The sequence below is a fragment of the Chelmon rostratus genome, chromosome 17 (assembly GCF_017976325.1).
Source record: "Chelmon rostratus isolate fCheRos1 chromosome 17, fCheRos1.pri, whole genome shotgun sequence".
NCBI classification, from domain to species: domain Eukaryota; kingdom Metazoa; phylum Chordata; class Actinopteri; order Chaetodontiformes; family Chaetodontidae; genus Chelmon; species Chelmon rostratus.
In genome coordinates, this window is record NC_055674.1 from 6,656,316 (window position 1) to 6,672,202 (window position 15,887).

Genomic DNA, 15,887 nt, shown 5'->3' on the forward strand with positions numbered 1-15,887 from the left:
TCCGTCTGTGTCCGACAGAAGCGCGCTGTAGTGACGATGTGCACTTCGCAGACGATTCGGTCTGTCTGAATTGACCTGTCACAACAATTTCCAGCAGTTGTTACAGTGTTACCCATGGGAATTTATTTAAGACTTATTAATGCTGCAGGGTTAATTTGTATGCCCATTTGTACGTGTTTCTGCATATTTCACTTAAGGTTTCTTTACAGTCTTGGTCTGCTGACAGGGCTCAATTTTTTTTACAGTAAAATAATGGATTTAGGAAGGACTTGATAAGACACTGGGCAAAGCAGGCAGCTGCTCTAGACCCCTGGGGACCCCAAAAGTACCTATTTCACCGGGTGTCAGATGGTAGTGTTAATTTGATTAACAGCAAATTTGTTTGGAAAATTTGCACCGGTCAAGTAAAAATATCAGCTGACGCAGGTCCCGCACAGGTAATTGTGTGGCCCTGTCTTATAAAGTCTATTTTTAAGATTTGTAATATTTTACTTTATATTGTGCCCATATGTTGTGCATTTCTTAATAATGTTACTCAAATTATGACAAACTAACTGACACACCGAACACCAGACAGCAGATAGTAACCTATTATTCCAGCGTTTTATGTATTTATTTGGCATTATTTGTCAAAGGGGCCATGTGCAATACTAAACATTAGTGTCATCTTTGATATAACTGGTTCTTCTCTGGGTCTCTGGTCATATGATGAAGGTCACGTGTGTTGTCTGGTGTGTGCACTGTGCTTAATGGGTTCTTGACAGTTTAACCAGTGCACAGTGGATGGACAGCAGATGTGGGGATGTAAGCATCATAATCAGCAGGAGATAATAATTTATGGGCACCATTTCTGGATGATAATAGTTTGCCAATTTTGCAATAGCCTTAAAACATTTCTAGAGTACATTTGTACATGACGTTTGCTTGTTTGGTGCACTTTCATGAGAAACGGGGCTGGGTGTCAGCTATTCTGAAATTTTCTATTTATTTTTCATGAGTGCAATACAATGAGTGAGTTTGTTATTCATCAGGTGATCCTGTCCAAATGTTTCTCTAGGCCTAATGAGTTCAAATGTGACTGATTAAAACAGGAGCCAAATTCTAAGAGAATTAATCCTATTAGGGTCAGATGTAGCGCTACAAATGGACCTGTATGTTGTTTATGTCTCCATTTAGAATGTCCATCTTCAAACTATCCACACATGATGTGATTGTCTAAGTATATGACAGGACCAATGTTATCTATGGCACCTGGTACAGGTGAAATTACCAGATCATCAGCATCATCTTTGGCCTTTCAAACAGAAGTTTTAGCACATTTCTGGATGCGGGTGTTTAAAGGACTTCCAGGATGTCCATATTGATGTAATCTATTTAAGTCCAGTTTTTTTTATGGTCATTGTGATACAGAGTCAGATTTACCATATTCATGTTTATTTTTTTGTCTCAATTTTGTAGAGATTTCCAAATCTGCACATTTTTGGAATAACTACCAGAGCAATGATAATTACTTTTACCCCCTATAATTATACCTTTATTAAAAGTTGCACTGGTGTAAATGGGAAAACCCATTACATTTTTAATTGTCCTACACCTTAACATTTCCTAATCACAGGATATGAGCATCAGCGATGAGGTCAAGAATTGACTGACATGTTTGTCAAGTATTCAGTATGAAAGACACTAATACTTAGCCATATTAATTACATTTTATTATTGTATAATTACCTAAGATTGCACATCATGCATCCTATAGTGTAAACACAGACAATAGGCGTATCTTATTTTTACTATTATTCTTGAGTGTGTTTTTGTACTCCATGTCATTTTACATTATTTATGACATTCGATCCCGGTTTTTATGTTCATTCTATACCTTTTTGGTTTTTGTGAAGCACTTGGTGCATGCAATGTCTTTGTTGTAAAGCACTGTTGACTGCATTTCTGGTATGAAAGGTGTTACACAAAGACTGACAATTCTGAAGCAGAAATGCCTTTAATCAGTAGTGTATGACTCCATCTTGTGGTGAAACTGTGTCAATACAGATAAACCAATTAAGAACAGATGTCCCATGTGCAAAAACAAGCAAACTAAAAACTACAGTCTAACTTTATTTATACCAAGGAATCGTTAACAGTATAGATTAAAACAGCAAGCAAGAAGTGTTTGGAAGTTCAATGGTTAAGAGGAGGATGGTATTGGATAGGAACCAAGAAAAAGCAAGTATACAAAGAAATAAGGAAAAATAGATAATAAAAATGCATCAGGGGTTGTTTGTGCAGTTTATTACAGGGGCCGTTACTTGAAAAATCACTTCAGTTTTCATACCTCATGAACGTTTCCTGCTCTGCTTCCACAGAAACTAGTTAAATCAAAAACAGGCGTATACAGGAAGTAGATGCATTTCAGCTTCAAATTAAAATAATAACGCTCACCTACTAAAAAGACAAAAAACATTGCTAGAGCGTAAGCGGTATTTAAAGATATCAAAACAATCAACGAATAGTAATAATTGTGCAAAGTCTGTTTTGTATGCTTACATTTTGAATCAGTAAATGTTATAAAATTAGGGAACATAACATCAGAAATCAATAACCGGAAGTTAGCTAACGTTAGCTAGACACGGATCAGATCAGCATCGGCCGACGCCTTCTAACTAATTGGGAGCTCGGTAAGTGAAAATTCCGCTGTACAGTTATCATTAATTGCAATTCTTTAATTGGCGACCCATTTTTTACACGTCGGTCTTTTCTGCTCTCTTTCGTGACAACCATTTCCTTTTTGAAAAGCTCGACTTCTCAGCAAATGGCAAAGACATGTCGGTTTTTAGCTTATGTGAAATGTCGGTGACGGAAGTTATTGTAGTACACTCTGAGCGCGTAGAAACCCTCGAAGATGAACACTGTTAACGGGAAATTATGCTCTAACAACTATTTCTGTGGCTGTGTTTTACCAGTTTGTGAAAATAGCTAAAAACAACAAAGGTGGGCACAACAAAAGGTAGGCTTCTGTTACCGTAACATTGTATGTACAGGTCACCAAACTTTTTCAAACCGCGCTTACGCCTGTTGAGGCCAGATGTGTGTGATTAAAACACACATCTGTAGTAGTCCTGCGTGTACTTTTTCCACTGCTACTGGCTGTTGTTGGATACCTTTGTTTGTCATGGAAGTCTTAGAACAGGGCCTCCTCGTGCTTACCTTAAAGGTAAAGAAATCAAAATCTGAAAATAAACATATAGGAGTCTTGCCAAGGGATTGAAATAGTATATTCATTCATTATATACATATAATAACGTATACATTATACACATAACACATAAGAAAACAAGCAAAGGTGTCATTCTTAATAATTTTGACTTTACTTACTACAAACTGTTCCTATGACTTTGAACACAAGAGCTGCTATTATGTTCATTTCATGTTGTCCAATATTGACATGTTTCGTGTTATGTCATTATCAGTGCTTTTGATATATTAAACAATAAGCTATCTTAAGCTCATATGCAGCAGATTGAATTGTTTACATTAGTCACCCTTGACAAGCACTGCATGTTGAGTCCAAGTTCTGCCGCTTCTCACACACTGTACAAACACTGCACAAGTCAAAACCCTGACCTGCCCTTACAGCAAACCGGCCCTAGCCTGGGTCCATCCTTGAATGAGAAACCAGTGGTGTCCTGCCAGTGCAAATGTCCATCTGTTACATCTGCTACATACGATGCAGAGTGTCACTCATGCACACTCCTTCACCTAAGAGGAGTTTACTGCATAGCTATATTAGATGATACTGTAGTCTGACATAGCATAAAATATATAAGATGCACAGCAGATTTCAAGTTAAACATGCTAGGCCTAAATTATACCATAGTGTTACTGCTTTGTATTTCCCCATCACTCATGTGTTACATGAATTCTCAGTCCTTTTGTTCACTTTATGTGTTCCTGATCTATTCTCTGTGTAACAAAATGCCCTTTGGCAGAATATCCTGACGCTCACAGTAGTGATATTGGAGGGGATACACGCTTTTGATGAGTAGATCAAATTTGTATGTTGCTTGTTGGGCTGCAACTAACAGTTTTTTTTCCCATTATCAATTCATCTGCAGATGGTTTTCTAGATGAATCTTTTTCTCTATAAACTGCCAGAAAGTAGTGAAAATGGCCATCATAATTTCCCAGTTCAAGGTGACATCTTCAGATATCTAGTTTTGTTTGACCAACATTTCAAAACCCAAATAAATGAACTTTACAATGAAATAGAGCAGAGAAAAGCAGCAACATGAACATCACATTGTCTCCTACATTTTCAGACTTGGCAAGGGAAATGGTTAATTTCAGATACCCACAATTAATGTACAGAATCATTATTAGTTGAATGAAAACTTGCAGAGAATGTTGGGAACAGAGGACTCCATAAAATTGCTGAGTTTTGCCACGGTGTGATCATCTTATTTGTTGTAATGACACCTGATTATTCATTGCAGTAAAAGGATCAGGAAAAGGGGAAGTAAGAAGAGACACTGAGAGGTGTGCCTGAACAGTGTGAGCACAACTTGAAGTCATAGCATGCATATGGTTTCAGAAAAGCTCTGGACTTGTGTTAGTCCAGGACTGGGACAATTTCCTGAGAAGCAGCCGGCGTTTTCCTGAAGGAATGCTTGGCTGTGTGTATTTCGTGGCTGACTTCAGGTTGAGTCCCTTTTCACTGTCCTTACTAAAGGCTTTGGAATTTCATTAATCTGTGTGGGTGTATAGAAGAAGTTGGCTCAATATCGCCACTGGACTCTATGTGTTTAGCTCAGGATTTCTCTGCAAAAGTAGATTGCAATGGATCCTACCACTTCCTATTTACGATTTCAGTTACAAGTTTATTAGAGACACCTGTGCAATCTCATGTTATCCAAGGCAACAGCCCGTAATAACTGCAATCTCTGTGAAGCTTATAGTGTTCAGTCCCCGTGATGCTGTCAGAGAGGTTTAGGTTCAGCTTGATTGTAAATTTGAAGGATTAGTTAGTGGTTATATCGTATTGTATTGCATTTAGAACTGAAATAATCAATTAAGTGATTACTTGATGGACAGTGAGGTAATTAGCTATTATTCTGATATTCAATAAAACATCTTAGTAATTTATGCTTCAAATTTATTGTTTTATATGCTGCAAAACGACACCCCGGACTGTTTATGATAATGTCCACAACCCTAATGCTAACAGTTTGTTTGAGATATTGTTGCCATGATAGCTAATTGTTTTCCCTTACACTAAGGAGGCAGTAAGCAACTTGCATTTAGCTTTTTGCTCACAGTTTATGGCGGAGCCTCTCAAGTGGTATTCTGAATTTCCTGTGTTCTGCAATTTTTGTATGAGTAAGTTGTTTTGCTGCTGAAAAGAAAAGCAAGGGGAAATTATTTCAGATAGACACAGAAGACGCCTCACATTTCAAGTGTCAGCCAAACTCGTTGGCAAATGTTTTCCATAAGATCCTCATCGTACCAGATATCAGATTTTTAACAGAAGTTTGCTGTCTAAAGAAAACTCTGCATTGTTGTTGATGTTAGTTTTTTAGACATGACATACAGTTGAGAGTGTGGATGTGTGACATGAAATGTGACTTATATACTTTAGATGGCTGTGGGGCACATGTTCATTAGGACATCAGAGCACATAAGAGGTCACAGAGCTCTATTGTGGGTATGTGCGGAAGGTGACAAACTCATCCCAAGTCTCTCTCTCAACAACGTGCACACGCAGAAAATTGATTGTTCTGAAGTGATTTTGACTTAATCAGCAAAGATCTTATTTGTCCATATTCTGGATTTGATTTTGATGCAGAGCGTTAATGATCACAGCCATTATTCATTTCTTAGAGTAAAACCTGAGCTTATCTTGATAGGCGTAGGCCACGGGGAGCTTGTGTTCTACTTTGCTCAGCCCATAGTCCACAGTTGATCATCAAAAGCATAACCAAACACGTTATCCTTTAATCTGTAGTCAGAGGGAAGAGCAAGTAAACCAGCCCTGTTGGAGGGAGGGGGGAATATGGGGAAGTGGAGATGCATTTCCCATAAGTCATTGTCAGCCAGCTCCTCCCCCCCCCGGTTGGCCGAGAGCCAGCATCAAGCAGAGCAGAGAGCGGAGCCTGAGCTGTTGCTGAGAATCAGAACATGAGGGACGAGGCGGACAGACGCGGCACCTAGTTTAGCTAATGTAGAGGACAGGTTATTCAGAGCGGATACGCGGGAGAGAGACAGCAGTTCAGACTGGCATCTGTCGGTACGTCTCCACGCCCCTCGGCCTCACACACACACAGAGTTGTTTTTGTGGTTGTGTTTATTGCAGTGGGTTTTTGTCTATTTCCTTTCCACGTAAGTTCACTGGGGTGTGGTGTTGCGCTGTGCTTTCAGAGCACCGGTGCAGCGTCTTAAGAAGGAAGTGACAGTTGAATTGCTTTGTTCTAGATGATCTTGCAGTGCATGAAGTCGGCTCAGAAGGTAATGACGTTACTAAACTTGAGCAGCTTTCACTGATATTTGAACACAGCTTGATGTCAGTTTTTCTTCAGTGTTTCTTGTGTTGGCGGTGTGTTAGTATTACCAAGAGAAAGAATGTGCAAAAATTACTGGACGAGGGTTTTGGCAGCCATGTGACTGTTTTGTCAAGATCTCAGTATTAATCTTGCTATGAGCTCTATCAATGTGCAGAAAGAGTCGAGCTAAGTGTCAGGGAGAAACTGCTTTTAAGTGTAATGGACACACTGATGTCACATGCTGCAACTGTAGCCCCGGTTCTCACTTCGTGTTTTTTGAAGTGCGTTTAATGCATATAAGCAGCAGGAGATGAAAGGAGTGTGTCTGAATGTGCTGATTTTACAGTCACACACACACATTTTGATGATAATAACCAGATCATAACAGTCATTCATGCTAATCTTTATTGGAAATTCAGCCCGGCTGTGCTGAATGTGCTATAACTTACTTCCTCTAAGCACAGAGTACTTGCATCTAACGACATTGTTGCAACTGTCAAAACAAGGCCAGGGCTGCGTTTCCTGTCTCATCTGCCCACCGCAAAAGTTTCAGTTTGTTTCTGATCAAGTGACGATCAGGATCCTCAATTTACTTGACAAAGTTAAGTTAATATGTACTTGACCACAGTACAAAGCCTGTCGTTGTTGCATTGAAGTGTGTGCATATTTTGAGGATGTGAGGACTTGACAAGAGTAAACGTCTCATCTGAAGTAGAGTCAAGTATATGAGCTCCTCTTCTTCACTTGATTACAACAAAACAAACTTTTTCATTAGTATGTAGTGTTCTCCACATGCTCCTTCAAAATACACAAACAAAACATTAAGAGGTACAGAAAAAATCAAATGCAAATTAAACAAACAAAAGTTTAAACTTGAAAATAAGAAGCATGATTGGTTGCCACTATGCAGAACCACCACTCTCACATTAGCAGATAGTGAAAAGTCCTTTCTTACAATTTAGGGAAACAGTCCGCACAAGCACAAACTTACAACATTTCTAAAGGTCAGTCACTAGCATGATGATGAACCATGTGATTTACTGCACAGACATGATGCCGTAATGATCAAGAGAAAGTGCAGTTTAAAGGAAACAAATGTATTGACATTGCATTTGCACTGTAAAATATGAACTATTGTAAACTAGAGATGCAACGATCAGTCAATTCACAGTCGACTAATGAAATAAAAATGAAGCAGCAACAATTTTGGTTATCAATTTAGTAGTGCTCTTTCATTTGCTGGTTCCAGCTTCTCATATACAATGGTTCGATGGTTCTCTTGGTCATAGTCAACTCAGTATGTTTGGGTTTTGGACTGCTGCCAGGATAAAACATGACATTTGAAGATGTCGTCTTGTGCTATGGGAAATTACAAAGGACGTTTTTATAGACAAAATTATTACTCAAGAAAAGCAGATCAGTCAGCAGATAAATTACAGCCCCATGAGTAGCAGCCTTACTATAAACTTGTTTTAATTTTGGAAAGCCTCATGAATGAAACAGCCAGCATGTCATCAGTCAACTCCATTAACTATTTGATGTATCTGACCAGTTTTAGGGTTTCCCACAATATGGACTTCATAAAATTAGTTGCATAGAGGTTCAGGCATATATGATGTAATGTAATGTAATGTAATTTATTTATTTCAACAGGGACAGCGCACAATAAGACATTAATCCTGTACAACAAGAGAATATGCATTGTGCCAGGTTATAGCAACTTGCTAATGATCAGTTATTATTACAAATATTTCATATTTGACATTATTGTTGTGCAACTATTGAGAAAACACTTGACTTATCAGTCCCTTATGATGTTCTCTCTCTCCAGATCCTACAGATGAAATGGCGGTGAGGCAAAGGATTTTCAACTCAACATCACCCTTCTCCGGGTCATCCCAGGCTGAGCTGAAGGGGTCATACCCACCCTGCTCAGCTGCGGACCAGGAGACGGAGGAGGAGGAAGAGGAGGGAAAGGACAGCAAAATGGGCTACATAGCCTGTTTAAACCCTTTGATAAATAAGCTCCTGACACAAGGGACTGCAGAGCAAGTGGGAGAAATGCCACTGAAGACCTCAACCTTCATTGCCCAAGCTGAATGTAATTATTTGTTTTTGATTTTTTTTGGTACTAAATCAAGCAGCTGTGCATGGACAGAGAATTTAACATTAACAATGTGCCCCCCTCAGGTGAAACCCAGGACTCCCAAGAGTTCAGTCCATCCTGTTTTGAACGTTCCTTTGTTCCCTCCCCTAACTGCTTCACCAGCAGGTATGACATTACCATGACAACATTGCTCTCACACCTCACATTTGTTTACAGAGGCTATACTGAATTGTTTAACGTCATGTCTGGAATTTACATCGGTGCCGTACTTCTGCTCCAGTCTTTCCTCAGAACACAACAATGTGGCGTGCCCGACCACAGCCTCCATCCAGGAGCCGAGCAGCTCATCAGCTCCGCTCACCCCAAGAAGGAAGACCAGGAAGAGACAGAAGCGCAAGGGCAAGAAAAAACTGGAGAAGAAGAAGGAGAAGCCTCGACACAGACATCGAATGCCTTCTGGAGTCCCTGAACAGGAGAGTGGAAGTTCTCTGGTCCAGATTCTGGTAAGAGCTATTCTTAAAAGAAGTGGGCGTGTTCGCAGTGTTTTCATTATGAATCATCTTTAAGGATTAATTGCGACGTTCTTTGGCACTCAGAGGCTCGATCTCTAGATATTCCCATGCAAACATTCGTTTTTCTTTCCTTTCCTTAGTTTTGCCTCTCACGGCTTTGAACATTCTGCCCCTGAGCAAACTCACCTGAGCAGGTAAATGTCATGTAGTCTGATGGGACATGCCTTTTGCTTGTCTCCTGTAGGAGGAGTCGTCTCTCGGAGGAAGAAGCGACCTCAGCACTTCTTGCTGTAGCAGCATTGAAAGCTCAGAAGAGCAGGACAGAGGGCCTTCTCTCTACAGCCGACAGATCTACATCACAGGCTCCAGCTGCTCTCCGCTGAACTGGAGGGACCAGGTCTGCGGCCCCCTCTCCAGTCTCCGTTCCTATGGGCAGGACAGCGACTCAGACTGCCTCAGCAGTCTGGGAGACTACTCACTGCCCCTTGTGGGCCTCAGGGGCAGCGTCAGTCAGGCGGACCCGTGTTACGCTCGGCCCTTTTTCAAAGACGTGGAGAGGGATGTAAGAGAAGAAGAAGATGATCTCTCAGCAGCTGATTCTCTCAGCAATGAGGGAATAATCTTTTACAATGAAGTACGTTCTGCTTTAGTTCGCTTCCTGTCTTTTGTCTTGATTTAAAATCTCTTTCTATCAAACTAACTTATTTCTGTCTTCCGTTAGAAAATTCAGCCTGTGGACTCTGAATACAAGGAAGGGAGGGAGTATATCCTCTCAGAGTTTGTCAAGGAAGGCTCCTATGGTGAAGTACACAGTGCTCAAGATGTCAACACAGGCTTCAAATTTGCTGTCAAAAAGGTAAGACAGAGAGTGTTGCCCTCTGTGTTTTTTCCACTGCCTGGTTTCAAACTGCTCTGATTGCTCACTACTTTTTTCCATCCTCACAGATCGCCCTGAAGAGGTTCAGCAGTGAGGAGGTGGGTGCGTGGAGTGCCCTCAGATCTCCTCGTGTGGTGGAACTCTTTGGAGTGGTCAGAGAGGGGCCCAATGTCGTTCTTCTCATGGACCTGAAATCTGGTAAACAAGGCTCACTTCTGCCTTTCACACGCAGCGCATTCTGTCAGTACTCACTGCTCCTGAGATGGAGGGTGAGGTTGGAAATTGTTGGGTGAGATGTGATGAATTAAACGCACAACACATGCACAGTAGGCGCAACATGAGGACAATGACAACTACAGAAATACGGAAGCGATTAGTGTTGAGATGTGGAAGTGGGTGGTTCTGGGATGCCAGAAATGACTGTTGAACTTCCTTTAAGTTTCAAGGTCCATTGAGATGGAGATGCCCGGTCGATAAACACGACATACATCACATTTTTCCTTTGTCATCAAATTCCAGGCTATAATAGAAGGAGTAGTTGAATAAGATATTGTGCATTAGTAAATATTAACAAGATACAATCTTTATCCTGGTCTGACCTTGTCTGTTTGTTCAGGCTCCCTGGGCCAGCTGATAGCGGAGCGTGGCAGGCTGCCAGAGGACCTAAGTCTCCACTACCACTCACAAGTCTTAACAGCGCTGGAGTACTTAGTGAAGAAAAAAGTGGTGCATCTAGACATTAAAGGTAGGTCATACAAAAGGAAAAGTTAAGCTAGTGTTCAAGTTTTACATGTTACACTAAAAAGACAAAATATGAGTGATGATGTCATGAAGAAAACTAATTTGACCTCTTGAATGTGTGTCCTTTTTCCACAAAATTACTGAGCAATAGCCAAACTAAAGTATAACTAAAGTCAGTTTTCAGTTTTATTCAGACATATACTAAAGTGCTTTTATTTCAGTTTGTCCTGAACACGCTGGGTTTAACCTCAAATGAGCCGTCATCTTTGTTTATTGTAAGAGTTGAAGAGAAAACGAACAACAAAAGCAGAGCAATAAGCAGATTTTGTGACTTTTTGATGTGTATGTCTTCATTGTCTACAACTTGATAGTGGATAGTAGCATTCCTGTGTCCTCCTACATGTTGCCACTTGTTGATCTTGTAAATTTTGTTTTTATGCAGTCCACTACCTCAAGATTGACGAATTACCTAAACCATGAATGTAACGTTGAGAAAAAAGCAACAGCAGTGATGACACCAAAACACAGACATCAGATATTGGCATCGAAGCATAACAACACTTTCAAGATGAATTTAAACAGTAGCAATTGTATAGATCAAAGTGGCACGACAGTAATAGCGGTAAAACTAAATGTGTCAGCTTGACTTTTACTTGTTGTGGTACCTAGTGGAAAACAAAAACATACAGATAGGAAGACAGATTTCTAATTAGTTCTCATCAGGATTTTGTGTCTCTGTGCAGCTGTTGTGTGGAACACAAGTGTCACAGATACAGTCTAGATTTGATCCTCAGCACCTGTGTTGTGAAACCAGACTACCGCAGAGAAGACGACGGGCTGGGAATTTCCCACAGTATGACTCACCGCTGCTCTTTAGAAACGGCGCATGTGCACAGAATCAGGAGAGCAAGAAAGAAAGAAAGGGAGAACGAAACAGAGAGGGGGGATGGGATAAGGAGCAGGAAGTAGTTAGCGAGAGAAGAGAGAGAAGTACGAACAGAGGCCATGAAGACAGAAAGCAGAAGATGAAAATAAAGTGGAAAGAAGCATAGAAAAGAAGGAAAGAGAAAAACAAAAAGGGAACCAAGTTAAAGGAAGAGCAAAAAACTACAGACTTCAGCTCAATGACGGACGAGCAGCATTGTGCTGTGGCAGCGCAGGCGCCACCTGGTGTCTGCAATGCCTCTTTTAAAGCGTGGCAGTAACACCAAATGTCTTTATCTGCTGCCTTTTGTGACCGGACTCCACATTCATTCCATATTAAAGTGTTTTCTACTGCAGCAGCAGCTGTCCCTCAGTGACCTCATATATTCCTCTTATTTTGCTCCTTTGTCTCTGTTCTGTTTTCTGTCCGTGCAGCTGCCCTGTTTCTAATTATGTCATCCATAAACTAAACTGCACAAGTCATTGAAATCAACAAAGTGCCATTGAGTTCACTAAGCAGTGTCAAAATTAATGCAATGGATTAAGTCTAAGTCTGCTTGTTTCCCACAGCGGACAATGTGTTGCTGTCGGAGGACGGGAGAGACACCTTCCTGTGTGACTTCGGACACGCAGAGAGACTTGACAACCGGGGACAGAGCCTGAGTGGGTCCAAAGGTAAGTACTGTGTAACTTTAGCGATTCAGTTAAGAAGATGGGTAATTTATCCACTTCCGTGTCCAAATTAACTGTTTTCCCAATGTAATTCAATGCAGATCTGAAGGGCTCAGAGACCCACATGGCCCCTGAGATTGTAAAAGGGGAACCCCGCGGAGCCAAAGCAGATGTGTGGAGCAGCTGCTGTATGCTTCTGCACATGCTCAATGGGTGTCAACCTTGGACAAGATACTACACCTGTAGACTTTACCTGAAGGTATGCTTCACAGCGGCACACAGGCACTGTACACCAGTGTTTCATCGCAGATATTCAGCCCACTCTTCACTTCATTCACATCAGATTTGACTCCCTTTTTCCGATGGTTACAGATCGCTAACGAGCCTCCCCCACTCAGAGAGATCCCACCTGACTGTTGCCCTCTCACAGCTGAAGTTATCAAAGCTGGACTTCAGAAGGATCCAGCCAAGAGAGCATCAGCATCTAACCTCAAAGAAAAAAGTGACAGAGCTCTGAAAGAAGGTAACTCTCTATGTATAGATGATTTTTTTGACGTACAGGCAAACCCTTTGTAGCGTTTGCCTGTATGTACCCTGAGAGGCAAAACTGAGGGCAATTAAAATGAAGGTGCTCAGACATACCAATTAACTTGAGAGTTTAAAGGTGAAGGCAGGGTTTTGAGAAGCGAGGGTTACATATCTCGCCTATCCTCAGTGGAAATGACCACATTGGAAGCATCACCATCTACACTGTGTAAAGACTTCATGTATTGTGTTTGTGTGATTGCAGTGGGAGGACTCACCAACCCAGTGAAGGGACCCTACACAGAGCCCCGGTATTGTGCCGACAAGCCTCCAGACTCCCTGCAGCTTATCAATAACAGCGTTGACTATGCGGAGGAACGTGAAGAGTCTGTTGAGAAAGTGATTACAGCAGGGAGGAAGACAAAGGACCTGGGTGATAATGATGACGGGAAGGAGGAATCAAAGAGGGGCTCACCTTTCTGTCCCCAAATGCTGATCTCTGAGCCGAACCACAAGAGGGGCAACAAGATCACCACTGTGCCTGAACTTGAGCTACGTAAACTAGAGCAAGGTGAGGTTTTATCTATGTGTTCTGCTTTGTTTTTTGTGCTCCACCTTTGAACCCTGCTCATTGTTTTCCTGCTCGTTTTCAGATTTCTACCTGAGCAGTCTGTCCCAGCTTCACTCTGCTGAGCTGCAGGAGCAGCTTTTGTCTTGTCTCAGCAGTGACCCATATTCCAACTGGGAACCATGGGACAAAAAGGTAACCCACAATTCACAATAGAGCAGATCTCTCATTTAATTTAAAACAGTTGAAGTGAGATTGGTAGATAACAGTCAGAGTTATCAATCACGGCCATAATGCGCCTGCTACACATAAATCCAAAATTGCAGAATTTGTTTCGACCAACAGGTGTTTTGCCATTATACTTTCCAATTTTATAGCCATGTAGCACACTTAATCTGCCTGAAAGAAGTGTATTACAACATTTATTGAGATTATCAACATAGAAAGGCTTAAGTGATTAGACTGACTTGGTGGGAAACAGCTCCGTTAAGCGTAGGCCCATATGAAGACAGGAGATGATGATTTACAGCATCCAGGAGCTAATTGTCTCAAGGAACGCAATTCAATATGTTCCAATTTTGTAGAAAAATGTGATCAATTTTACCTGTCCAGATAGTCCAGATATTCCCAAAATTGGGTCCATTTAAACAGTTTCATTGGTGTTCAACTGTTTTGTCTAAAAGCATTAACAGACCTGCTGTTTGCTTGTGCTCCTCTTTTTTTAACCTGTTATTACAGGATTCTGGACGTTGGTCCCTGAGCCCAGGAGACGACTTCAGCTCGGGTGTCTTCTCCTACAACAGTCAGCCAGATGTGCAGGTTTTCAGTGTGGATTTGCTGAGCCACACGCAGCTCCCACCACCCTGCTGTTTTGAAGGTGAGATAAATCTGTCACCCTCTCTTCTTTTAAACGATTTAATGTTGTACCAGTTTGTAAAATGGGATATAATTTGCACTTACTCTATGTGTATCTCTCCGCTGTGATTGGCCCAGGGGTTGATGTCTGCATCAAAGACTTCAACAGGAGAAGCATCCGCATCAGAGAGACGCGCCGGGTGAAGGTGGGCCACATTGCTACTGGAATCAGTGATCAGGTGAGGGCGAGCACACATGTGTCGAGACAGATATTCATGTTAATCTGTTTCAGTGTTTGGAAAGATGACACTTGTTTCATGCTTTGGCTTGAATCTTTTTCAGATCTCAGAGAGGGTTTTCACCTTGGAAACCCAGCAGGGCCAGCAGGTTGCTCACGATGAGGAGGTGAAGGAGTCCGGTCTGGAGCTCTGCTGTGTTCCTGCTCCAGACTTCAGCTCTGCCTGGAGATGGAGGATCAGAGACGGAGTGCTGGAGACGAGATAGAGGCCTCAAGTCTCTCCTCCCATCAGCCGCCGTGTCGTCTTATCCGTTTTACATGTGGCCTTCTGTTGAATCATCTCAATGTGAGAGGACCATGCTTTTAGATTAGGGGTAAAAATAAATCTGACAGATGGAGATTGATGGTTACAGCACATGTCATGTTGCTTTTTGTCTTACAAGTGCTCGTTATTCTGTCAAAGTACAGAACTTTTTTGACCACTGTGATATTTACATGTTGCACCTTTTCTTACTGCATGTTTACATTGAGTCAATAAACAGTATGGGAAACTGCAGACTGTGTGATACATTATTGACCTCACTTATTCACAGTAATGCACTTTCTGGGTTATAAATGCTGTTTGAACACTATTTTAGTCTGTTTACGCTGTGTGCATTATCCTGAAACTAAAATTATGCCCACCAAAAAATAAAAAGCAGTCACTTAGTCAGAGGCTTCGTCCTGTTTTGGCCCCACTGTTGACAGTGCCCAAAGGATGGAGATGTCAGTCAGTTAGGTGGTCTGTCCATACATCTACACAAGATCTGAGTCTATACCAAGACAACTGCTAGTCAGATTGCCATTACTTATAGAACAGAAAATCATTGTCCCCAGAGAATGATTTGATGACTGTCTGACATTAACTCTATTGCCACCGTGAGATCAAAAATCCTACTGAACAACATTTGAATAAAAGTTAATAAAAAACATAAAACCTGACATTTCTGTGACATTTGCAGTGGATATTCATGAACCCTAAAGAATGACTCTCAGTGGTTTTAATGATGCTCTGACATTTTGCACTATCCTCAGGCCATATTTTCTACTTGTGGACAAGCTATGTCAAACATCACCATTTAGTAAGCATATTTATGCTCCACGTAGTATGAACCGCGTCTAATTTGGTGTCTTCAAAGATGGTTAAAATATGAACTTTGCACAAAAATGCAGTATTTTATCATCTAAGTGCCACATTGTCGTGTCACTGGCTGGATTTCTATGACATTTGCAGTATGAGCCCTAAAGGTTGAATCTTAGTGGTTTTGGTTTTGGTGACACCCTGACCTTTCCTCTGGC

General features: G+C 41.2%; 1 protein-coding gene across 4 annotated transcripts; it reads left to right on the forward strand.

Moving 5' to 3' along the window:
- The first annotated feature begins 2,588 nt into the window (after positions 1 to 2,588).
- On the forward strand, positions 2,589 to 15,105 carry map3k14a (mitogen-activated protein kinase kinase kinase 14a). Of its 4 annotated transcripts, none has more exons than XM_041956882.1 (16): positions 2,589 to 2,672; positions 8,362 to 8,631; positions 8,721 to 8,802; positions 8,918 to 9,140; positions 9,394 to 9,783; positions 9,871 to 10,005; positions 10,095 to 10,224; positions 10,643 to 10,771; positions 12,262 to 12,366; positions 12,465 to 12,622; positions 12,736 to 12,886; positions 13,154 to 13,459; positions 13,542 to 13,651; positions 14,195 to 14,333; positions 14,450 to 14,550; positions 14,654 to 15,105. In XM_041956882.1, the coding sequence occupies exons 2-16, from the start codon at positions 8,376 to 8,378 to the stop codon at positions 14,813 to 14,815; spliced, it is 2,577 nt and encodes an 858-aa protein (XP_041812816.1). In that variant the 5' UTR covers positions 2,589 to 2,672; positions 8,362 to 8,375; the 3' UTR covers positions 14,816 to 15,105. The 4 variants fall into 4 exon arrangements, with proteins under 4 accessions (XP_041812816.1, XP_041812819.1, XP_041812815.1 ...); XM_041956885.1 differs by lacking the exon at positions 2,589 to 2,672 and adding an exon at positions 2,979 to 3,001; XM_041956881.1 differs by lacking the exon at positions 2,589 to 2,672 and adding an exon at positions 6,136 to 6,277.
- Positions 15,106 to 15,887: the final 782 nt, after the last annotated feature.

Bases quoted from the DNA above. Each gene is read 5' to 3' on its own strand.
- map3k14a (XM_041956882.1), top strand. From the start codon at position 8,376: ATGGCGGTGAGGCAAAGGATTTTCAACTCAACATCACCCTTCTCCGGG. The intron at 8,803-8,917 runs GTATGACATTAC...CTTCTGCTCCAG, and splicing joins CCTAACTGCTTCACCAGCAG to TCTTTCCTCAGAACACAACA. The intron at 9,784-9,870 runs GTACGTTCTGCT...GTCTTCCGTTAG, and splicing joins GAATAATCTTTTACAATGAA to AAAATTCAGCCTGTGGACTC.